This window comes from Rhinopithecus bieti, unplaced genomic scaffold (assembly GCF_001698545.2).
Source record: "Rhinopithecus bieti isolate Rb0 unplaced genomic scaffold, ASM169854v2 scaffold_27016, whole genome shotgun sequence".
In the NCBI taxonomy this organism is placed as follows: Eukaryota; Metazoa; Chordata; class Mammalia; order Primates; family Cercopithecidae; genus Rhinopithecus; species Rhinopithecus bieti.
Window position 1 is genome coordinate 1290528 of NW_016812222.1, and position 24177 is coordinate 1314704.

The 24177-nt window shown below is 49.9% G+C and overlaps 1 protein-coding gene across 7 annotated transcripts; it reads right to left on the reverse strand.

Moving 5' to 3' along the window:
• Positions 1-171: 171 nt before the first annotated feature.
• On the reverse strand, positions 172-18477 carry TRIB3 (tribbles pseudokinase 3). 7 transcript variants are annotated; one of them, XM_017895718.1, is made up of 4 exons: positions 18201-18477; positions 11590-11880; positions 6817-7109; positions 172-1532 (listed from the first exon to the last, which is right to left on the reverse strand). In XM_017895718.1, the coding sequence occupies exons 2-4, from the start codon at positions 11878-11880 to the stop codon at positions 1040-1042; spliced, it is 1077 nt and encodes a 358-aa protein (XP_017751207.1). In that variant the 5' UTR covers positions 18201-18477; the 3' UTR covers positions 172-1039. The 7 variants fall into 7 exon arrangements, with proteins under 7 accessions (XP_017751207.1, XP_017751208.1, XP_017751212.1 ...); XM_017895719.1 differs by lacking the exon at positions 18201-18477 and adding an exon at positions 17905-18115; XM_017895723.1 differs by lacking the exon at positions 18201-18477 and adding an exon at positions 16600-16713.
• Positions 18478-24177: the final 5700 nt, after the last annotated feature.

Below are 24177 nucleotides of genomic sequence, written 5' to 3' on the forward strand. Positions count from 1 at the left end.
AGGGAGTGCAGGAAGACCCGCTGGGCTCCAGGTAATCTGTTCTCACAAACCACTCAGCCCAGGTTGAGACACAACTCTATAGCCTTTCACCATGGGGGTCAGTTTTGAAGGCAGGGAAAATTGGTAAGAGATGGTTGGAAAGGATGGAAGAAATCGCCTAGAAAAATAAAATTATTTTATAATTCTCCTTTATTAGGCACAGGTAAAAATACATACTCACAGTATCCAAAACCTAGAGTATGAACCTGGGATTGTGGACCCCAAGTGTCCCCAGAACAGTCCCACCTGGGACTTTCCAGGTGGCCACAGGACAGACCCTGCCTAATCCTGTCCCTCAACCTTGGTGGTCAGGTTAGAAGCCCCATGGTTGACAGGCCTGAACCCTCATTCCAGAACGTTCTTGAGTTAGACAAGAACTAGCCTCATAGTTTGGATTCTTATCTCTGGCCCAAATCCCAGGCTTAGGCCTGGAAGGAGAATCTCTTAATCAAGAGGACAGAGATGCTGGGAACACGGGTCCCAGGGTGAGCTGGGCTTGGGTCCTGAGTTGCAGGGGAGAGGCCTGGAGTCTTTGGCACAGGGATACCTCCCCTTCTCTGAAAAGGTACAAGATACAAAGGCAGCTGGTTTGTTTGTGAAAGGGATTGTCCTTGGACAGAGGTGCCTGAGCACCAGCATCAGTGGAGGCCAACACTGGTACAAAGTGTACCCAGTGTAGACAATGACCTATGGTCATGGGAAAGTGCTGTCAGCTCAAGAATACCAGTTTGTCATCTCTGTGAGTAGGGAGTATCGACCCCTTTGCTCACTGCTGTATTCTCAGCACCTAGAACAGGTCTTGGCACTTGATAAGCACCCAAGCAGGAATTGCATATGTGTGAAACAAAGCAGATATGTACACAGCACTCTCCACACAGACTTCTGCCTTTCTCCCTTCTGGAAGGCACTGAAGGTTTGGCTCAGTTCAGAGGCAGGAGAAGGCTTGGAGCCACCCCAAACTCAATCCACTGTTGGCAGCTGAGCATGTAGTAGGGTGGCCCTAGCCATACAGAACCACTTCTCTGTCTCCCTCCTCTTCCCTGGCTTCGTCTGGTCCTGGTCCATCAGGGACCACCTGGTCAACCTCCCAGAGATGGGATCTGGTTGGGGCTGAGGGGATGGGGTCCTCTTGCAGCCAGGGGTGCAGGAGGATGCCTGTGGCTGTGAGCCGCTCAGCTGGCTCCCGACGAAGGAGGCAGCGAACCAGACAGCGGGCAGGGGCTGAGAGGCCTGCAGGCAAGGCATAGGCCCCGCGGCGGATCTTGCCAAAGAGCAGGACAGGTTCCGAGTCCTGGAAGGGGTAGTGGCCTGCCAGCATGGTGAAGAGCGCCACGCCCAGGCTCCAGACATCTGCTGCCTTGCCCGAGTATGATGCCCGTGAGCTGAGTATCTCAGGTCCCACGTAGGCTGGGCACACATGCTTGTCCCACAGGGAATCATCCGGCCCAGTCAGCACACAGGCATCCTCCAGGTTCTCTAGCACCAGCTTCTTCCTGGGACATGGGGAGACACAGAAGGGCCAGGTCCTACCCAGAACCCCCATGCCACCACCCCATACTGTCACCCTAGTGGTACCCACTTTCCAAGTACCTGCTGGCCTTTGACAGTCCTGTGATGTCTGATCCTGTTTTACAGATAACCAAGCCCAGGCTCAGAGAGGTTAAGTCATTTAAGGCCACAGAGCAATTAAATTTAAACGAAAAATTCTGAAAGAAACACATTTTTCAACAGTCCCTTGGGGAGGGGGCTGATGGGGCTGAGAGGGTTAAGCCTCTCTTAAACCAGATACAAACTTAGGGTCCAGGCAGGTAATAAAATGAGAGAAACAGGAAGTGTGCCAGACATCTCAGCACAAGCCCTGCCTAAAAAGGGTACCACTAACAACGCAGTCTAGGGTTTATCGAGTTTCTGCTGTGTTCCTGGCCCTTGGCCCAGCTCATTACCTGGCTTATCTCATTCTATCCAGGCTACAACCTGCAAGGAGGACACCATTTTACAGCTCTAGAGCATTGGCCTGGGATGGGAACCCCGGCTGGCAGATACCCAGAGCCAGTGCTGTGACCCGCTCTCGTAGTTCCCAAGATGGCCCCACGTTCCCATTCTTTTCCCGAAGAGAAGCCAGGAATTGTATTTTAATGAAAAAGTCCCCATTTAAAAAATATTGGCAACCAGTTTCTATAAAAAACACAAACAGGTAAGCAGGGCAAAAAGAAAGTGTGTGTAAGGCTGGGCGCGGTGGCTCATGCCTATAATCCTAGCACTTTGGGAGGTCGAGGCAGGGGGAGAGCTTGAGTTCAGAAGTTCAAGACCAGCCTGGGCAACACGGTGAAAACTTATCTTTACAAAAAATATAAAAATTAGCAGGCATAATGATTCGCACCTGTAGTCCCAGCTACTTGGGAGGCTAAGGCAGGAGAATATCGCTTGAGCCCAAGAGGCGGAGGTTGCAGTGAGCTGAGATCATGCCACTGCACTCTGGCCTTGGCGACAGAGTGAGACCCTATCTCAAAGAGCAAAAAAAAAAAGTTTGTCCTGCCATTTGCAATTTTTACTTTAAACAACTCCCACGGAGCACTCTAAAATGACTTTAATAGTAATCATTCTATTACCACTGCTATTAGTTTCTTCTTTATGGCCCTACTTCCACTATTTCCTGGGTATCCAGTGGCATTTCACAAATATTGACCAATCCTATGAATCACAGTATTGGGGGACAAGGAGTGTCAGCATTATTAGCCCATTTTACAGATGAAGAAACAAAGACTCAAGCAGGTGAAGTCATTTGCTAAGGGCCAAAAAGCAGGTAAGAAGCAGAACCCAGGATTTAAACACAGGTCTATCTAACTCACGGTCCCTCTTCTACCAATGACTCTCATGTGATTTTTCTTTTTTTTTTTGAGATGGAGTCTCGCTCTGTCCCCCAGGCTGGAGTGCAGTGGTGCAATCTCGGCTCACTGCAAGCTCCGCCTCCCAAGTTCATGCCATTCTCCCGCCTCAGCCTCCCGAGAAGCTGGGACCACAGGCGCCTGCCACCACGCCCAGCTAATTTTTTTTTTTTTTTTTTTTTTGTATTTTTAGTAGAGACGGGGTTTCACCGTGTTAGCCAGGATGGTCTCCATCTCCTGACCTTGTGATCTGCCCGCCTTGGCCTCCCAAAGTGTTGGGATTACAGGCATGAGCCACCACGCCTGGCCCCTTCTTTTTTTTCTTTAGAGACAGAGTCTCACTCTGTCACCCAGGCTGTAGTGCAGTGGTGCAATCCTAGCTCACTGCAGCCTGGAACTTCTGGGCTCAAGCGGTCCTCCTGCCTCAGCCTCCCAAGTAACTGGGATCACAGGTGTGCATCACCACACCTGGCTAATTTTTCTAAATTTTGTTGTACAGATGGGGTCTTGCTATGTTGCCTAGGCTGGCCTCGAACTCCTGGGTTCAAGCAATCCTCCTACTTTGGCCTCGCGAAGCACTGGAATTACAGGTGTGAGCCATCAAGTGACTTCTTGAAAAGAGCAGGAAGCACGCTCTCTCCTCCGTAGGTCTGGGGTAGTTGTATCTCACCTAAGCTTAAAATGTGTTTGAAGTTATGTACTAGCTTAAAAATAATTATAGGCCGGGCGCGGTGGCTCAAGCCTGTAATCCCAGCGCTTTGGGAGGCCGAGGCGGGCGGATCACGAGGTCAGGAGATCGAGACCATCCTGGCTAACACGGTGAAACCCCGTCTCTACTAAAAGTACAAAAAACTAGTTGGGCGAGGTGGCGGGCGCCTGTAGTCCCAGCTACTTGGGAGGCTGAGGCAGGAGAATGGCGTGAACCCGGGAGGCGGAGCTTGCAGTGAGCTGAGATCCGGCCACTGCACTCCAGCTTGGGCGACAGAGCGAGACTCCGTCTCAAAAAAAAAAAAAAATTATAAATTTTACTTCTTTAAAAAAGGCATGCTTATTTTAATATAAAATGTAGAAGGAAACATTAACAGCAAATCAGCCTTAGGGGCCGGGCGCAGTGGCCCATGGCTATAATCCCAGCACTTTGGGAGGCCGAGGCAGGTGGATCACTTGAGGAGTTGGAGACAAGCCTGGCCAACATGGCAAAACCCCATTTCTACTAAAAATACAAAAATTAGCCAAGCGTGGTGGTGTGCGCCTGTAATCCCGGCCACTCAAGAGGCTGAGGCACGAGAATCACTTGAACCCAGGAGGTGGAGGTTGCAGTGAGCCGAGATCATGCCACTGCCCTCCAACCTGGGCAACAGAGCGAAACTCTGTCTCAGAAAAAAGAAAATAAAAGAAAAAGAAAATCCGACTTAGGCAAACACACAATAATAACTGCTATAGGCATTATAGATGGCTGCTAAAATTAGTGGGTGAAAGTTGAGGAAAAACAGGATATTTATATGCTTAGCTTACCTCCCCACAAGGTATCTGTCAATTACAAAGGGTAAATTAGGAACTTTACAGTAGAGAAACCTGGCAGGTCCTACTCTAACCAAGTGATCAAGGTTACAACACAGTGATGACTATCAACTCAAGCATCTCCTGATACAATGTGGAGAGGGGCCTATCGATTTTGTGTTGTTCTTGCCAAAAATATGTAACTGCAGTCTAACTATGAGAAAACATCAATCAAATCCAAATTGAGGGACATACAAAGTAACTGATCAGTACTCTTCAAAAATCTCAAAGTTATGGCCGGGAGCGTTGGCTCACGCCTATAATCCCAGCATTTTGGGAGGCCGAGGCAGGCAGATTGCTTGAGCTCAGGAGTCCGAGACCAGCCCAGGCAACATAGCAAGACCCCATCTCAATTAGCCAGGCGGGGTGGCACACACCTGTAGAACTAGCTACTCAGGAGGCTGAGGTGGGAGGATCACTTGAGCCCAGGAGATCGAGGCTGCAGTGAGCTGTGATCACACCACTGCACTCCAGCCTGGGTGACAGAGTGAGACCCTGTTTCAAAAAAAAAGTGTCAAGGTCATGGGTCGTCAAAGATAGGCAAAGACTGAGGAACTGTCTCAGATTGGAAGAGACCAAGGAAACGACTGACGACTAAATCAGAATCCTCACTGGATCCTGCACAGCAACGGGTGTGAGTGGGAAACTCAGGAAGTTGGAATAAATCTGTGCTTAGTTAATAGTACTCTACCAAGGTTGATTTCTTAGTTTGGGTAATTGTACCATAGCTATGTCAGGTGTTAACATTGGAGGACACTGGTTAAAGGATATATAGAAACTCTTTGAACTATTTTTGTAGGTTTTCTAAAAGTCTAAAATTATTTCAAGATGAAAAGTTTTTAAAAATGCAATGGGGTCACACTCCTTTCTCCACAGAAAACTCCTGCGTAACTGGCAGCTTAGTGCTCTCCCTGACATATCTTGACTGCCCCCAGGAGTCTGGAGAGAGAACAGGAGGCGAGTCTCTCTGCCCTTCTCCCCAGAATTATCTTTTAAAATTTTTTCTTAGCATCTAGGTCAGGTACAGTAGCTCACACCTGTAATCCCAGCACTTTGGGAGGCTGAGGCAGGCGGATCACCCAAGGTCAAGAGTTCGAAACCAGCTTGGCCAACATGGCAAAACCCCGTTTCTACTAAACAGAGAAAAAAATTAGCTGGGCATGGTGGCACATGCCTGTAGTCCCAGCTATTCGGGAGGCTGAGGCAGGAGTATCACTTGAACCTGGGCAGCAGAGGTTGCAGTGAGCCAAGATCGCACCATTGCATTCCAGCCTGGGCGACAGAGTGAGATTCTGTCTCAATTAAAAAAAAAAAAAAAAAAAAAAAAAAAATTCTTAGCATCCCAACCTAGAGAAGGAAGATTATCTTTTAACCAAAAAGTGCTAATTCTCAGTTTCACAGAAAAAGTGCCCGTGTGGGGAACCTCAGACCCTGTTTTGGCTGTGGTCTTGGAATCCTGAAAACACCCTAACAATCCAGCCCTTTTCCCTACCAATGGAGAAACTGAGGCTTGGAGACACTAGGTCACCCAAAGTCAGCTGGTAAGCCCAGCCAGGCCCCCTGCCTCTCAAGCTCAGATTGAATTAAGACCCAGGCTCTGGAGTCAGATCTGGGTTCAAATCCCAGCTCTACTATTTATTTTGCTGTGGGATCTTGGGCAAGTCACTTGAGTTCTCTAGGCCTCAGTTTCCTTAATCATATGGGAATAATAATAGCACCTGCCTCATGTTTGTAAGGATGGAAGACCTCACTAGATAACATGGCGATGCTTTCATCACTGTCAGCTGCTATGACTTTCACATCTCAGTGCTCCATCCCAGCCTTCCAAAGGGGCTCCCAAGAGGACTGAGTCAACTCTTTTTTTGTTGTTGTTGTTGTTGTTTTTTTTTTTTGAGATGGCATCTCACTCTGTTGCCCAGGATGGAGTGCAGTGGCATGATCTTGGCTCACTGCAACATCTGTCTCCCAGGTTCAAGCAATTCTCCTGCCTCAGCCCTCCGAGTAGCTAGGATTACAGGTGTGCACCACCACACTCGGCTAAGTTTTGTATTTTTAGTAGAGACGGACTTTCACCATGTTTGCCAGGCTGGTCGTGAGCTCCTGACGTCAAGTGATCCACCCACCTCGGCCTCCCAAAGTGCTGGGATTAAAGACATGAGCCACTGCACCTGGCCTGAGTCAACTCTTCTCAGGGAACTAGACAGGGGCTGCTAGTTATTCCAGCCTCTCCACTTCTTGCCTAAGTTACTTTGCCTTCCTGGGCCTCGGTTTCTCTCCATCATGGCCCACCCCCTGGGTGTGTCTGTGGCTGGGGCTCTGCAACCACACTCACCTCTCACGGTCAGTGAAGACAAAGCGACACAGCTTGAGATCACGCAGGACCAGACCGTGCCGGTGACAGTGTGCCAGGGCGGTGGCCATCTGGCGGAAGAGCGCAGCAGCCTCAGGCTCAGGGATGCGGCGGCAGCTTCGCACCAGGCTGTGCATGTCCCCGTGGGTCCGAGTGAAAAAGGCATAGAGGAGCTGGGTACCAGCCAGGACCTCAGTGGGCTGAGCCACATGCTTGTGCGGGGGCAGCCGTGCGTAGGGCTCCAGCACGGCCAGGGCCTCGTGGATGGGGTACACCTGTGGGCAGAGACTGGTGTGAGCACAGCTGGGGACTCCCGGGAGCTGAGGCTGGCATTGCAAACAGTCACAGCTGACCTAGCTGTGCTACCGTGTGCTAGGCATTGCACTAAGCGCTTCACTTGCCGAGTCATTCAGCCCTGACCCCACCCTATAAGTAGGATGACTCACTCCATTTCACAGTTAAGGAAGCTGAGAGGCCACACAGCCAGCAAGCAGCACAGCTGGGATTTGAACCTATGCACTCCATTGTCTGTGCTTTTTTGTTTTTTGAGACAGAGTCTGGCTCTGTCACCCAGGCTGGAGCGCAGTGGCGCAATCTCAGCTCACTGCAAACTCCGCCTCCAGGAGTCAAGTGATTCTCCTGCTTCAGCCTCCCGTGTAGCTGGGATTATAGGCATGTGCCACCGCACCCAGCTAATTTTTGTATTTTTAGTAGAGATGGGGTTTCACCATGTTGGCTAAGCTGGTCTCAAACTCCTGACCTCAGGTGATACTCCTGACCTCAGGTGATCCTCCCGCCTCAGCCTTCCAAAAGGCTGGGATTACAGGTGTGAGCCACCTTACCCGGCCTTTTGTCTGTGCTCTTAACTGCTATGCTATATGGCCTCAAACATCAGATAAATGAAGAGTAACAGGTCACCCAAACAGAAAAATAACCCTCAAAGCAGGAGGAATCCAGAAGGGCAGATGATGCAGAAGGCACCTGATGCTCATCACCGTCACAGCGCCTGTCCTCTAGGCTTGACTGTCCACCCACTCTTTCACTCATTCAGTATGCTGGCCCTGGGCCTGTGTGGGCCAGCCACGTGTCCAGCTGGACTGACAGCCATGGGCTCTGCTCTCCGGTGCCCACTGGGAGGCCATGCAAACATGCCCAGAAACTAAATATTGACAAATGCTGATAAGCATTGCAAAGGAACCAAGAAAGATGCTGGAATAGAGGTGGCTTTTTTTGTTTGTTTTTTTGTTTTTTGAGATGGAGTTTCGCTCTTGTTGCCCAGGCTGGAGTGCAGTGGTGTGATCTCAGCTCACTGCAACCTCCACCTCCCGGGTTCAAGAGATTCTCCTGCCTCAGCCTCCCGAGTAGCTGGGATTACAGGCACCCACTACCATGCCTGGCTAATTTTTTGTATTTTTAATAGAGACAGGGTTTTACCATGTTAGCCAGATAGTCTCAAACTCCTGACTTCAGATGATCTGCCTGCCTCGGCCTGAGCTGGCGTGAGCCATTGTGCCTGGCCTGGAATAGATTATTTTGGAAGGGGGCACCCATTTTAGAAAATACAGCTCAGAGGCGGGGCACAGTGGCTCACGCCTGTAATCCCAGCACTTTGGGAGGCCGAGGCGGGCGGATCACGAGGTCAGGAGATCGAGACCATCCTGGCTAACATGGTGAAACCCCGTCTCTACTAAAATACAAAAAATTAGCCAGGCGTGGTGGTGGGTGCCTGTAGTCCCAGCTACTTGGGAGGCTGAGGCAGGAGAATGGTGTGAACCCGGGAGATGGAGCTTGCAGTGAGCCAAGATTGCGCCATTGCACTCCAGCCTGGGTGACACAGCGAGACTCCATCTCAAAAAAAAAAAAAAAAAAAAAAAAGAAAGTATGGTTCAGGAGGGACTGTAGGAAAGTGATCTGAATGATTCAGAGATGCTCATGGAATAAACTTTCTGAGTAGGGGCACAGACAGTGCAAAGGCCCTGAGGCTGGACACAGCTTGGCCTGCTCTAGAAACCCAACCAAAGATCAGTGTAGCCAGAAAGGGATGGGGAGGGAAAAAGGACATGTGATGAGGGTGGCGAGCTTGATGGGAAATGTGCTAGGCGTCTGTGGGCATTACAGCAAAACTTCACCCTAGCCCTGAAAGGTATGTCCCATTTTACCAATGATAAGACTGGGTTCAGAAAAGGAAGGTGACTTACTAGAAGCCAGGTAGCTAATTGGTGGCAGAACAAGTATACTCACTTTGGTTTGTCTGACTTTAAATCCTTTGCATGTTATGTTGACTATGCCACAAAGAAAAATAAATAAGAAACATACATATTTAATCTATGATTAAAAAAAGTTAAAGTACCTGACTTTAAAAACCAGTTGGGGCTGGGCGCGGTGGCTCACGCCTGTAATCGCAGCTATTTGGAAGGCTGAGGCAGGAGAATCACTTGAACCTGGGAGGTGGAGGTTGCAGTGAGTGAGCCAAGATCATGCCATTGCACTCCAGCCTGGGCAACAGAGTGAGACTCCATCTCAAAAACACACCAACAAAAACAAGTTGGGGTGACATGGGGGAAATAACCCCAAAACAGAGATGATGATTATTTTTAGTTGCGGCGAGCCCATTCCCGCTCCCGTGCACTCGCACTTACTGCCTGGATGCTCTTCCACTAGACCCGCAAGGCTGACTCCTTCCATTTGTTCAAGTCACTGCTCAAATGTCACCCCTCAGAGAGGTCTTCCTGGACCTCCCTTGCTAAAATCACCTGCCCTCCTGCCCTCCTTGTCCTCTGATCTCTCGGTTCCCAGCTTTATTTTTCTCCATAGTGCTTGTGATTACCTGACACATTTTATTTATTTATTTATCTTTTGAGACGGAGTCATGCTCTGTCGCCCAGACTGGAGTACAGTGGCGCAATCTAGGCTCACTGCGACCTCCACCTCCCGAGTTCAAGTGATTCTCCTGCCTCAGCCTTACAAGTAGCTGTGATTACAGGCACTTGCCACCATGCCTGGCTAATTTTTGTATTTTTAGTAGTGATGGGGGTTTCACCATATTGGCCAGGCTGGTCTTGAACTCTGGACCTCGTGATCTACCTGGCTCAGCCTCCCAAAGTGCTGGGATTACAGGCGTGAACCACTGCGCCCAGTCACCTGACACATATTTAACTTACTCACTTGTTTATTGTCTGTATCTCCCACTAGAATGTCAGCTTGATGAAAACAGAACTTTGTTTTTTAACCACAGCATGGTACATGGCAAATACAGGTGCTCAATGAAATTGTGTTGAATTAATGAATAAGGTGATGATTTACAAAGACAGGATTTTGATCTTTCTACACACTGACCAGAAAAGCTGAGGAAGTGTGGAAATGACTGTTCAGCACCCGTGGTGCACACTGGCATGGGGGTGAGTATGTTCCAGTGGATTTTCCCAAATGTTTCTGGAGAATCGGGGCCCTGTGAACGCAGGACGCTTCTGTCCTGGGCCTGCTTGGGTTATTCCTCTCATCACGGACTCACCTCCCCAGGGAGAATGGAAAAGAACCTGTGATGCTGCAGGAGGGGGACCCAGAGTTCTGGGCTCCTTAGGGCACCTGGTAAGAGCACTGGAGATCTGTGCACAAGAGCCCACGTGAAGCTAGGAGCTGGACCCTGTCTGGATCTACCCCGCTGCTCACTGCATCTCCATCAACAGAGCAAAGCTCTGCTGCTGCTCCCAGGAGGAGGAGGCTTAAGTCCTTCCACCTCTCTGTGTATTCCCAAGGGACCCAGGCCCCCGCTACTTTCCCTTGGGTGTCCAGGTCCCCCTTATCTTCCTTATGCTTGCCTGCCAGAGCAGCCTGCCCTGATTGTGTCTGAAATGCTTATCCTAGCACAGGCACAGGACTCTCTGGGCTCAGCCTCCTGGGCCCAATCCCAGCTCTGATACCACCTGGCTCTGTCATGTGGCAAGTAACCATGGCTTTCTGAGTCTCAGTGTCCTCTCTATCTGTAAAATGGGCACAATGACAGTAACCACCTCATTCATTGTGTGAAGATTAAGAGATTGTGCACACTAAACAATCAACATAGTACCTGGTGCACAGTGAATACCTATTGTTACACTTTTTATTCTCATCTCTGTCCTCTTGGACTGTCACTTGCCAGTGTCCTGCATGGGCTGACCCTCAGGGACCTTGATCCTGTCCATTTCCTGGTTTCGGCCAGGAATCTTCAGACTTTTCTACCCCTTACGTTACCCCAGGAGCCAGGCCCAGTGCTATGTGACTTCACGTATGGCCCTTCCCCTGTCTTCATCTCAGTCTTCCTATCTGTAAAATGGCCACAGGTTAGGCTCAATCACCTCCGGGGTCCCAGGAGTTTTGATGTCTACCATGCCCTACCCTTCTCTTGAGCAAACATCTTCAGTAACTCTGCACAGCCCAGTGGAGGCCCCTTGTTAACACCTTCATGACCAGCGCTGCCAACCCTCATCTCCTGCCCCTTTCTGCACACCCTCTCCACTCTGGCCACAGATAAGTCCTTTTCATTCTCAAAGTACTATCCCCTCACTTTACTAGGCCTTTGAACAGCTGTTCCCCCTGCCTGCAACTCCCACCTCCCACTTCTATCTGGTATCAGTCCAGCAGGGGCTCACTGGATGCTTCCCCACTAAACACAAGAATGAATGAACATAAGGACCCCTCTGTACCCTGGCAATCCTTTGGAGGCCTCCTTTCCAGGCCTCCTGTGATGCTGGGGGACAGTGGCCCATGGGCACGTACCTTGCAGGTATACTCAGTGCCTGTAGGGCAGTGCAGGGCCCGGTAGGCCCGCCCGCCCTCCTCGGGCTCCAGGAGGACATAGGGCCCAAGACGGGAGATAGTGGCCACAACAGTTGCACGATCTGGAGCAGGAGGTGGGCTCAGGGGCAACAGGCAGGGGGGCAGCCTGGGCTGGGGCCCACGTCGAGCTCGTTTCTGGACGGGATGCTCAGTGTCTAAGTTGTCATCCAACTCCAACTGCTTCTTCCTGGACAGGGAACCTGCAGGAGTAGCCAGAGGGGTGCCTCGCATCTAGCAAAAAGGGGAGAAAAGCAGTAAAGTGAGACTGCTTGGTGATCCTCCTTTCCCCTGCTGTATCCTCCTACATACACGGCCCAACATTTGTAGGGGGTGATCTGGCAGTGTGTGTTAAAATGACAAAGTCATATACCCTTAACTGGGTGACCCACCTCTGGGAATTTATCCTCCAGTTAAACTTCTTACCAAAAAATTAAATATAGTAAAGGCTGTTCATCAGAGCCTTGTGTCCAATAGCAAAAGCAGGAAATATCCCAAATGTCAGGCAGTAGAAAGCTAGTTAAAACTTCATGGTACAGCCATGTAGCAGAATACCTACACAGCCCTGAAAAAGGACAAGGAAGCTCTCTATATATTGATGTGCACTGATCTCCAAGATGTATTAAGAAAGACAAACACAGAATTATGCATTATAGAATACTTTTATGGTGATTTTTTTTTCCCCCCCAAGAGATGTTGTTGCCCAGGCTGGTCTCAAACTCATGGCCTCAAGTGAACCTCCCACCTCAGCTTCCTAAGTAGCCGGGACTCTAGGAGTGAACCACCACACCTGGCTATGCATTTATGTTAAAAAAAGAATATATATAAATACATTATATTATGTATATATGTATATATATTTTTGAATATATATAATCTCTGTCTCTGGAAGGATGCACAAGATTAGGAGGAGACTCTTACTATCACAGTTCACTTGCAGCCTTGACCTCACCATTCAGGTGATCCTCCCATCTCAGCCTCCCAAGTAGCTGGGAATACAGGTATGCACTATAATGCCTGGCTAATTTTTTTATTCTTTGTAGAGACAGGGTCTCCCTATGCTGCCCAGGTTGGTCTCACCTGAGCTCAAGCAATCCTCCTGCCTCAGTCTCCTAAAGTGTTAGGATTACAGATGTGAGTCACCATGTTTGGCCGACTTTTATAGTTTTGAATTTGAGCCACGTAAATGTATTTCCTGGCTAGGCGCAGTGGCTCACACCTGTAATCCCAACACTTTGGGAGGCCGAGGTGGGCGGATCTTGAGGCTGGGAGTTCAAGACCAGCCTGGCCAACATGGTGAAACCCTGTCTCTACTAAAAAATACAAAAATTAGGCCGGGTGCAGTGGTTTATGCCTGTAATCCCAGGTAGCAGCACGTGACCAAGGCAACGCCAAAGTACAGCCCACGGCAGCACTTTGGGAGGCTGAGGCAGTGGTCAGGAGTTCGAGACCAACCTGCAAACATGGTGAAACCCCATCTCTACTAAAAATGCAAAAATTAGCCAGGCGTGGTGGTGTGGGCCTGTAATCCCAGCTACTTGGGAGGCTGAGACAGGAGAATCACTTGAACCTGGGAGGTGGAGGTTGCAGTGAGCTGAGATCGCACCACTGCCTGGTGCACTCCAGCCTGGCCGACAGAGCAAGACTCCGTCACGGGGGAAAAAAAATTAGCCGGGTGTGCTGACGCGCACCTGTAATCCCAGCTACTCGGAAGGCTGAGGCAGGAGAATCGCTTGAACCCAGGAGGCAGAGGTTGCAGTGAGCCGAAATTGTGCCACTACACTCCAGCCTGGGTGATAGAGTAAGAATCTGTCTCAAAAATAAAAGTATTTCCGAATCAGAAATTTACATTTAAGAAAATAAATACCTGCTTGAAAACCCAGCTTGTTCATAAAAATTCAAGTAAAGAAGATCAACTAATCTCGTAATCCATGGCTCTAGTACATTCACAGATGAGAGATATGATCTTGTTCACTCACTTAACACTGGGTGCTAGGGAAGAGAAGTGGGTTAGACAGCATTCTTGCCATCAGGATCTTCCAGTCAATTTGGAGGGCAGATGAGTAATCATAAAATCATATCCCAGACTAGGTGCAGTGGCCCATACCTGTAATCCTAGCACTTTGGAAGGCCATGGTGGGAAGACTGCTTGAACCCAAAAATTCAAGACTAGGTGCAGTGGCCCACACCTGTAATCCTAGCACTTTGGAAGGCCATGGTGGGAAGACTGCTTGAACCCAAAAATTTAACACCAGCTTGGGCAACATAGTGAGACCCTGTCTCTATCAAAAAATTTTTTTTTAATTAGCTGGGTGTGGTGGTGGATGCCTATAGTCCCAGCTACTTGGGAGGCTGAGGTGGTAAGATTGCTTGAGCCTGGGAGGTTGAGGCTGCAGTGAACCATGTTTGTGCCACTGCACTCCAGCCTGGGTGACAGAGTGAGACTCTGTCTCAAAAAAAAAAAAAAAAAAAAAAAAAAAAAATCACGTACAGTGTGATCAGCCCTATTATACAGAGAAGCGTGGGCCTCTAGGAACCCAGAGAGGCCTCTCTCCTGGGCTGGTGGATCAAAAGAGGACTTCCTAGAAGAGGTGATATCTACACTGAGACCGGAAAGTGAGGCAGAGTTAGCCAGGTGACATAGAGAGTCATATTGCGGTTCAGTGGTTCTCCAACTTGAGCAAGCATTGAGATCACCTGGAGGCCTGTTTCGACTTTGGCCCTATTCCCAAAGTAGCTCATTCAGAAGGTCTGAATCTGCATTTCCATCCAGTTCCCAGGTGAAGTTGATGCCACAGTCCAGTAACCCCTGTTCTGGGGTGATGGAAGAGGCAAAAGAACGTGCTGCATGTTCCCCAACAACATGTTGGAGAATGAGCGTGACTGCAAAAAAAAAAAAAAGTGAAAAGTTAAAAAAGAAAAAAAATAGGTGGGGCGCAGTGGCTCACACCTGTAATCCCAGCACTTTGGGAGGCCGAGGCAGGCGGATCACAAGGTCAGGAGATAGAGACCATCTTGGCCAATATGGTGAAACCCCATCTCTACTAAAAATACAAAAATTAGCTGGGCATGGTGGCGCATGCCTATAATCCCAGCTACTCAGGAGGCTGAGGTAGGAGAATCACTTGAGCCCGGGAGGCAGAAGTTGTAGTGAGCTGAGATCTCGCCACAGCACTCCAGCCTGGTGACAGAGCAAGACTGTCTCAAAAAAAGAAAAAAAAGAAAAGAAAAGAAAGAAATGTCTATTTCATTTTAGCTATTAAGTGGCTGTTTCTATATTACAGCTGAGCCTAATCCTAATTAACACACAATAGGATTTGGAATTATCCAAAGGCAGTGGGGAGCCACTGAAGGATTTTCAGCAGGGGAACATCATGCCTTTAGGGTGGATTTGAAAGTACTAGACAGGCAGTGAGACTAGCTGGGAGTTCTGCACAAGCAGGAGTCCAGGCAGGAAAAGGTGACCTGGACTAGGGGGGTTACTAGATGGAGACATGAAGTTAAGGGCTCATAGGAGGAGGATCAAGAGGACTCAGTGGCAGACTGGATGGACTGGACTGATTGGTTATGGGGGTTGACGGAGAGGGTGGAATTGAGGTGAGGTCCAGCTTTTGGCGCCTGCAATGAGAAGAGATGATGGCTACATGTCCTGAGCTGGGGGAGAAGCCCTTATTTTGGGGACTATGGAAGAAAAATGTTAAGTTTAATTTCAGACCTGTTATGTCCTGGCAGTATCATGAAAAGTGGGTTTATTCTGTGGAACAGTGGCAGTGTAGCCACCAACAATGAAGACAGTGCTAGTGGGGGAATAAAAGGTGCAACCTTCGAGGAGTGCATTTTGACAATATCAAAATGAAAAACAGGCTAGGTGCAGTGCTTCATGCCTGTAATCCCAGCACTTTGGGAGGCTGAGGCAGGAAGATCGCTTGAGCCCAGGAGTTTAAGACCAGCCTAGGCAACATAGTGAGACTCTGTCCCTAAGAAAAAAAAAAAATTATCTAGTCATAATGGCACACACCTGTAGTCCCAGCCATGCAGGAAGTTGAAGGAGGGGAATCACTTGACCCCAGAAGGTAAAGGCTTCAGGTCAGGCACTCTAGCCTGGGTGACAAAGTGAGAATGTCTCAAAAAAACAAACAAACAAAAAAATGAAAAGTGTGTGAGTTTTGATTCAGCAATTAATCCCATTGCTAGAATTTATCCTGTAGAGGTGTGTCTGTGTAAGCATGAAAATACAAAGATATACTGCAGCCCTTGTGACAGAAATAATTTGCTGTCTATAATTACAGGGCTGGTTACATAAATTATACTTCATCCACACAACGGAAAAATTTGCAGCCATTTAAAAGGTTGAGGATGCTGTTTATAGCCTAATTGAAAGGATCTCCAGAGTGAACTGTTAAGTGAAAAGAAAGCCACCATCCACGCAGCTGTGTGACTGTGTGTGGGGTGGCTGAAGGAGAGGGCAGTAGGGCATGTCAGGGCAGGAAGGTTCTCTCTAGAACCCATCTGCCCACCCACTTAAACTCCATTCGAAGGATGTGCATGCCCAGGTCTGAGCACTGGTGCGAGAGGGACCTCAGCCTGGTTAAAGACCTTCCCAACAGTTCAAGGCAGGATGAACAGGGAAACATGAGTCAGTTACCAGACAGAGGCCCATCTCTCCAAGTAGGCGGCTCCCAAATGGAAGAGCTGCCTTGGAAGGGAAGGCCTCCCCACATGAATGAAAGGTCATGACTTTGGCTTGGTAAGAATGCAGTAAGGAGTGGCTTAGTCAGATATTCCTGGGTTCTAATCCTGTCTCAGACCCTTTCTAGCTGGGGGGTACCCCTGGTCAAGTTCCTCAAGCTTTCTGAGCCTCAGTTCCTGTAAAGTGGGAACAGGATGCAAAGTTTACAGGTTTTTAGTGATGATGAAATGAAAAAACAAATGAAGCATTTAGAGCTTATGGACCTGTTGCAGGGTAGGTGTCAGGAAATGGTCACTATTAGCACTCATCCTGTTGTTCTTCACAGCAAGATGCTTAAGTACCATCCTTGGGAGTCTTAGAAAGCTCCCCAGGTTCGAGGCTGGGATGACACTCCTTACATCTCAAGGCTGTTCTGGGTCCGGCAGGATGCTACCTGGCCGTGCACATGCTTTGTGCCCTGTGCAGCAGGAAACTGCCTGGAGTCCCTCTGGCCTGTGCCACATCAGTACTCCAGGCTGCCTTGGCCCCAGTCATCCCTCAGAGCCTGTTGGGGCCTGGGATAAGCTCCACCCAGATGGGGACAGATGGGGTAACTGAGTCTATAAATCTTGGGCAAGACATTTTGCAGACCACACTGCAGAATAGAATCTGTGCTGTGGAATGAAAGCAGCCCCTAATATCTACCTCTTGCTGTTCTCTGCCATACTCGGGACCCAGGGAAATGAGGGCGGGTTACATCAGGCGCGCGCGCGCGCGCGCACACACACACACACACATACAAACACACACCCAGGGTTGACAGGTGTACACACAACCCTGAGACACTGTGTCTAAGCCAGCCAGCGACAACACATCCAGGGCAGACAGACATTAAGTGACACACCCTTGCCCTCCACGGGTAAGGGTTAGCGCACACACACACACACACACACAGCCCTCCCAGCTATCACACCCATGGTCTACACAAGCAAAGCCGGCCCCACCCCGCCCCGCCCCCCGCAGCCAGGCCCCTTCAGTGGGAGCGAAAGCGAAAGGCGGCGGTGTCCCAGTCAGAAGTTTCAGCGGAAATTGAAGGGCAGCCCTGGGACAGGAGGGGGTGAGGCAGAGGGAAAGAGGGGGCTGTCGTCCCCCGCCCTCCCTGGTCTGCAGGCACAGCACACACCGCAAACACACGCGCACCTTCCACCTGCAAACCCGGAGCCACGCAGCGGGGAGAACCAACGGCGCTGCCCGGCCGGGGATCCAACGCTGCGCCTTCGCTCCCACTCGCTCGGCTCCCGCACCACTCGCTCGGTTCGCGGCCCGCTCCCAGGGCACCCCAGCCCTGTCCCGGCCGTGTCCCCTGCACCACCAACCCCTGCCACCAAGTGCCCAGGCCTCCAAACAGTTCTCACCATCCCCGGAGACACAGGTCCCCGGGACCCACCCTCACCCATAACTCTCCCCTACGGGTTCACGAGGACCCCCCGCAGATCCCCCGCAGATCCTCCGACACCCCCACAAAGAGTCTTCCAGTGCCTCCCACAAGCCCCTCACCTCACCACACGACTCCCCTGTCCCACACTCACGCAAAACAGACCCTCGCACACCCTCCTCTGGGGTGACAGCCGGACACCTCTGTCCCTGGCTTTCCCAGCCCAACTCCGGCGAGCCCACGCCCTGCGGGGCCGCGTCACCTGAAGCCCGGGGGGAGCACTAGGCCCAGGGTGTCCCCCGAAGGCAGGGTCTGTTAAAAGGTGTGTGTGTGTGCGCGCGCGCGCGTGTAACACGCAGACGCCCAGAGCCTCCCGGCGCCCCTTCCCCGGCCGCCCGCTCCAACCCCCCAGGCTCCGGGCGAGTCCACAGTCCGCACCCCGCGGAGTACCTTGTCCTGCCGTCCCGCGTGGGTCCTGGCGCCGCCGGTGCTCAGAGCCTCCAGGGCACCAGCAGGTGGGCCGGCCCGCTCCGCTGCTGCCGAGCTCGGGATCCCGGTCCAGCTCCAGCCCGGCCCGGTCCTAGCAGCGGACGTGTGCGGACCCGCCCCCACTTCCGCCGCGAGTCTCGTGCGCGCCCGGCTCCTGGCCCGGGTGATGTAAACCTGAGCTAATCAGCCGCCGTCTGATGCCCTCAGGCCCAGGATTGCACCATTCCCCGCGCCCCGCCTCTCCGGGTCGCCACCAGGGCGCGCTCCGCCAGGGCCTCTCTCCTCCGCATCCGCTGCACCTGGGGACCCCGCCCTCGCTGGCCCACTAGGGGTGTCTGGTCTCAGTGCAGACACTAGCCACGGACTCTCCCTATCACCTTGGAAAAAAACATTTGCTTTTCTGAGCCTTACTTTCCCCACCTATGAAATGGGAAGAACATTCCTCCTTCTCGGGATGGTGCTCAAAAGAGCAAACAGTGACTGTTGTCCGGGTGCTTCCCCTTTTGTGAAGCACATTCCCAGCACCGCCTTATAAAATCTTTAGGAGAAGTGGACATCTGGCAATCTCCATTCTCCCCCTTCTACTGAGAGCCAGCCTGAGGCCCAGCTATGGGCAAGTGGTCCAGAAGCTTCAGGAAGGCCTATGGACCTAAGAGCTGGCTCTGGGCTCAAAAGAACCACTGTGGCACCCTGGGGAGGCCTAAGGTCTGGTGAGCTTCCCCGCGTTCCTTTGCTAGAGGCAGTGCGGTGTAGTGGCGAAGAGCCCCTAGAGCCAGCTGGCCTAAGAATGCACTCCACCTCCCCTCCAACCCACAGTGCTACCCCAGAAAAACTACCTAAAACCCTGCCTCAATTTCCTTTTCCCTGAAATGGGCTCATAATTGCTCTCACTTCATAAAGTTATTGTGAGGATTAAATAATGTATTATGTGTAAGACGCTTAGAACAGTGTGTGGCACATTGCAGATGCTCAATGAGTGTAGACAATGGAGACAGAGAGGGAAAGAGGCCTTTAATATGCTTGCACCCTAGGCCTGGGAGGGCTTGGTGCGACTTCCTTTGGGGGTGAAACACCCCTCTGCGTCCCAGGGGTCCAGCACCTTTATTTATTTATTTATTTATTTTTTTTTTTGAGGCGGAGTCTCGCTGTCTCCCAGGCTGGAGTCCAGTGACCGGATCTCGGCTCACTGCAAGCTCCGCCTCCCGGGTTTACGCCATTCTCCTGCCTCAGCCTCCCCAGTAGCTGGGACTACAGGCGCCGCCACCACGCCCGGCTAGTTTTTTGTATTTTTTAGTAGAGACGGGGTTTCACCGTGTTAGCCAGGATGGTCTCGATCTCCTGACCTCGTGATCCGCCCGTCTCGGCCTCCCAAAGTGCTGGGATTACAGGCTTGAGCCACCGCGCCCGGCAAGCACCTTTCTTAGAAATCCTTTTTGATCTGAATTCACCAGTGTCAAAAAATAACTCCTCAGCTGGGCGAGCTGGCTCATGTCTGTAATCCTAGCACTTTGAGAGGCCAAGACGGGAGGATTGCTTGAGGCCAGGAGTTTAAGAACAGCCGGGGCGACATAGTGAGTCCCTGTCTTTACAAAGAGAAAAAAATAGTGGGCATGGTGGTGCGAGCTTACGGTCCCAGCTACTTGGTAAGCTGAGGTAGGAGGATTACTTGAGCCCAGGAGTTCAGGTTACAGTGAAACATGATTGTGCCACTGCAGTCCAGCTTGGGTGACAGAGTGAGATCCTGTGTCATAAATAAATAAATAAATAACTCCTCTAGAGGCTGGATGTGGTGGCTCACACCTGTAATCCCAGCACTTTGGAAGGCTGAGGCAGGCGGATCATGAGGTCAGGAGATCAAGACCATCCTGGCTAACACAGTGAAACCCGTCTCTACTAAAAGTACAAAAATTTACTAAAAATACAAAAAACATGCCTGTAGTCCCAGCTACTCGGGAGGCTGAAGCAGGAGAATCACTTGAACCTGGGAGGTGGGAATTGCAATGAGCTGAGACCGTGCCATTGCACTCCAGCCTGGGCGACAGAGTGAGACTCCGACTCAAAAATAAAATAAATAAAATAAAATAAAATAACTCCTCTAGGCAGAGGCTGGATGGGAGGCAGGGTGGAGTCGTATTTGTTTTCCTGTTTCCAAATCCCTGGAGACCAGCTCACCTGTGTCCCAGAGACTTCGGGGCATACCAGGGCATTCTGGGATCTCATTTAACCCTGGCGACTCCCCTCCTGGGGAGGGGTGAATAAACTCATCTTCTATCCTGGGACACCGAAACGGTTAGGAAGATCCCACAGCTGTAAGGGGTGAAGAAAGGTGGGAGGGCTGTTTCCTGAGCACCCCTCTGAAGGTGTGCTGGGTTTGCTTGTACATTCCCAACTAACGTTGTTTTGTGCTGTGTCAGCCCCTGTTCTAAATGCTGGGGACTCAGCAGTGACCAGACTGATCCACCCCTGCCCTTACAAATCTTACAGATCAATGGAGAAATAGACCATTATCAGGAAAATAAATTAAAACCATGATCATTTAAAATAGATCGCATCATGCATTTTCTTGAATAAGATAGAAAAGATTTGTTCTCTGTCATTTTCAACAGGGCTTATCAGAAAGCTGATGTTTAAACTAAAAGCTGAGGGAAGAGAAAGGGTGAAGTGTGCAAAGATGTGAAAGGGAGACACAGAAAAACAGTAAGTCACCTCCATTCTGCAGACAAGAAGAGTTAAGGTTAAGGGACCTACCCAAGACCACCCACCTGGTTGTATAAGACTGATTTCAGGCTGGGCACGGTGGCTCACGCCTGTAATCCCAACACTTTGGGAGGCCGAGGCAGGCGGATCACCTGAGGTCAGGAGATCGAGACCAGCCTGGCTAATGTGGTGAAACCCTGTTTCTGCTAAGAATACAAAAATTTAGCCAGGATTACGGGTACAGGCATGTACCCGTAATCCCAGCTACTCGGGAGGCTGAGACAGGAAAATCGCTTGAATCCGGGAGGTGGAGGTTGCAGTGAGCCGAGATTGTGCCACTGCATTCCAACTTGAGCAATAAGAGTGAAATGCCATCTCAAAAAAAAAAAAGACTGATTTCAGATTTGAACTTGGGGCAGCTGACTCCAGTGCCCATGCCATCCTGGGATATTTCACAAGCTTTGTATTCCTGCAGCCTCCACATGGATCTATGGGTATGGTGACAGGATCAGCACCCTGGGTACGGTCCCCAAATTTTGGTGCCTTGTCACAGCTAGGGTTGTCAAATCCCAATTCTCTAGACCTTTCTGTGTTCCAGTAGAAATATAATGTTGGCCGGGCACGGTGGCTCACGCCTGTAATCCCAGCACTTTGGGAGGCCGAGGCAGGTGGATCACTTGAGCTCAGCAGCTCCAGACCATCCTTGACCAACATGGTGAAACCCTGTCTCTACTAAAAATACAAAAATTCGCCAGGCATGCTGGCACACACCTGTAATCCCAGCTACTCGGGATGTTGAGGCAGGAGAATCACTTGAGCCCGGAAGGTGGAGGTTGCAGTAAGCTGAGATCATGACCTGCACTCTGACCTGGGCGACAGAGGGAGACTCCATCTCAAATAAATAAATAAATAAATAAATAAATAAATAAAATTAAAATATTCAATAAAATAAAAAAATTCTCAGTCACACTAGCCACATTAGCCATACTTGAAGTGCTCAATAACCACATGTGGCAAATGGCTACTGCTATGGTTTAAATGTGTCCCCCAAATGTCATGTGCTGGAAACTTAATCCCCAATGTGGCAGTATTGAGTGGTTGGGATATTTAAGAAGTGATTGGATCAAAAGCCTCTGCCCTCATGAATGGACTAACCCACTCGTGGATTAATGGACTTGTGGGTCATCACAGGAGGAGAGTTGGTGGCTTTATAAGAAGAGGAAGAGAGACCAAAGCATAGCATGTCAGCACGCCCAGTCCCCTCGCCATGCTATACCCTGTGTCACCTCCAGACACTTCAGAGAGTCCCCGCCAGGAATAAGGCCCTCACCAGAAGTGCCCCCTCGGTCTTGGACTTCCCATCCTCCAGAGCTGTAAGGAATAAATTCCTTTTCTTTCAAAATTGTTCAGTTTCAGGCATTCTGTTATAAGCAACAGAAAACAGACTAAAACCACTACCATACTGAGCAGTACGACCCTGTACCAAGAATTCCTAACACACGGTCCAGGGGTGCAGCAGAGGCGAAGAGTCTAGTAGGCTGGAGTTTGACTCCTAGATCTATACCGTAAACACCAAATAGCCTCAAGCCTTGGTTTCTGCATCTATAAAATGGAATTAATTATACCTCCTTTGCATTGCAGTCATAAGGATTAAATGAATTGAGGCTGCCTCATGTCATAGTTGTACCACATTTCTTGGGTTCAAAACCACATGTATTTTGGGCAAGTTACTTCAGCTCTTTGTACTTCAGTTTCCCCATCTGTAAAATGGGGATAACAATAGTTTCTACCTCACTGGTTTGCATGAGAATTAAATGACAATATTTGTGAAGTGCCTGGAATATAAATGCTATACAATCATTTGTTCAGAAGCGAGAAAAAAAATGGTGACCAGCCCCCCCAAAATTAAATGCAGAAATGTACTCTTTTCTGGAGAGAGAGTCAGGCTTTTATGAATTTCTTTCTCCAGGCTCAGAACATCTTTCTACTCAGGTTTCTGAGCCCAGAAGGCTGCTTTTCTCTTTATTATAGTTTTTTTTTTTTTGAGACAGTGTCTTGCTGTGCCGCCCAGGCTGGAAGGAAGTGGCATGTGATCTTGGCTCACTGCAACCTCCGCCTCTTGGTTCAAGCATTTCTCCTGCCTCAGCTCCCTAAGTAGCTGGCATTAACGTTGTGCACTACCACATCCCACTAATGTTTTTGTATTTTTGGTAGAGACGGGGTTTCACCAAGTTGGCCACGCTGGTCTCGAACTCCTGACCTTAAATGATCCACCCACCTCGGCCTCCTAAAGTGCTGGGATTATAGGTGTGAGCCACTGCGCCCAGCCTCTTTCCTGCAGTTCTGATGAGTTCCGTCTCTGACCCCCAGCACTGGGATGAGAAGTTCAGAGGGCTGTGCTCTGAGGAAGGAAAGGATGTGGGGCCCACAGCAATGACATGAGCCATGCCTGATTCCTTCCCTTCCACGTGGGTGTCCCTAATGACTGCCATATGCCTAAAATTCCACCATAGGTGGCCTTGAAACTTTGCATCTTCATACATTTCCCCCACAAAAGTGAGATGATGCCTTAGAACTTCTGGTTGTGTTCCAGGTCTGACTGAAGCCACTGAGCCTGTGAGATTGTGGACCAGTCACCTCCCTTTGGGCGGCCTCAAATTTCTTATCTGTAAAATAAGAAGAGAAAGTTGGAGTAGGTCAGTGTTTTCTGAAATATACTATGTACAACAATGGCTGAGTGCCAGAGGGTTTTAGGGTCTCCAGATTCTGTACGAAATAACATTGAATCATAATTGTGATACACTTATACCCTTTCAATTCTCTTCATGTTTCTCCAAGGACTCGGGGAGAAAGTCTCATTTAACAACTTCTTTTTTTTTTTTTTTTTTTTTTGAGATGGAGTCTGGCTCTGTTGCCAGGATGGAGTGCAGTGGTGTCTCGGCTCACTGCAGTCTTCGCTTCCCAGGTTCAAGCGATTCTCTTACCTCAGCCTCCTGAGTAGCTGGGAATAAAATTCCAGCGTGCAACACCACACCCAGCTAATTTTTGTATTTTTACTAGAGACGGGGTTTCACCATGTTGGCCAGGATGGTCTTGATCTCCTGACCACGTGACCCTCCCACCTTGGCCTCCAAAAGTGCTGGGATTACAGGCATGAGCCATTGCGCCCGGCCAACAGCTTCTATGGTTTTTTTTTTTGAGACGGAGTCTTGCTCTTGCTCTGTCACCCAAGGTGGAGTGC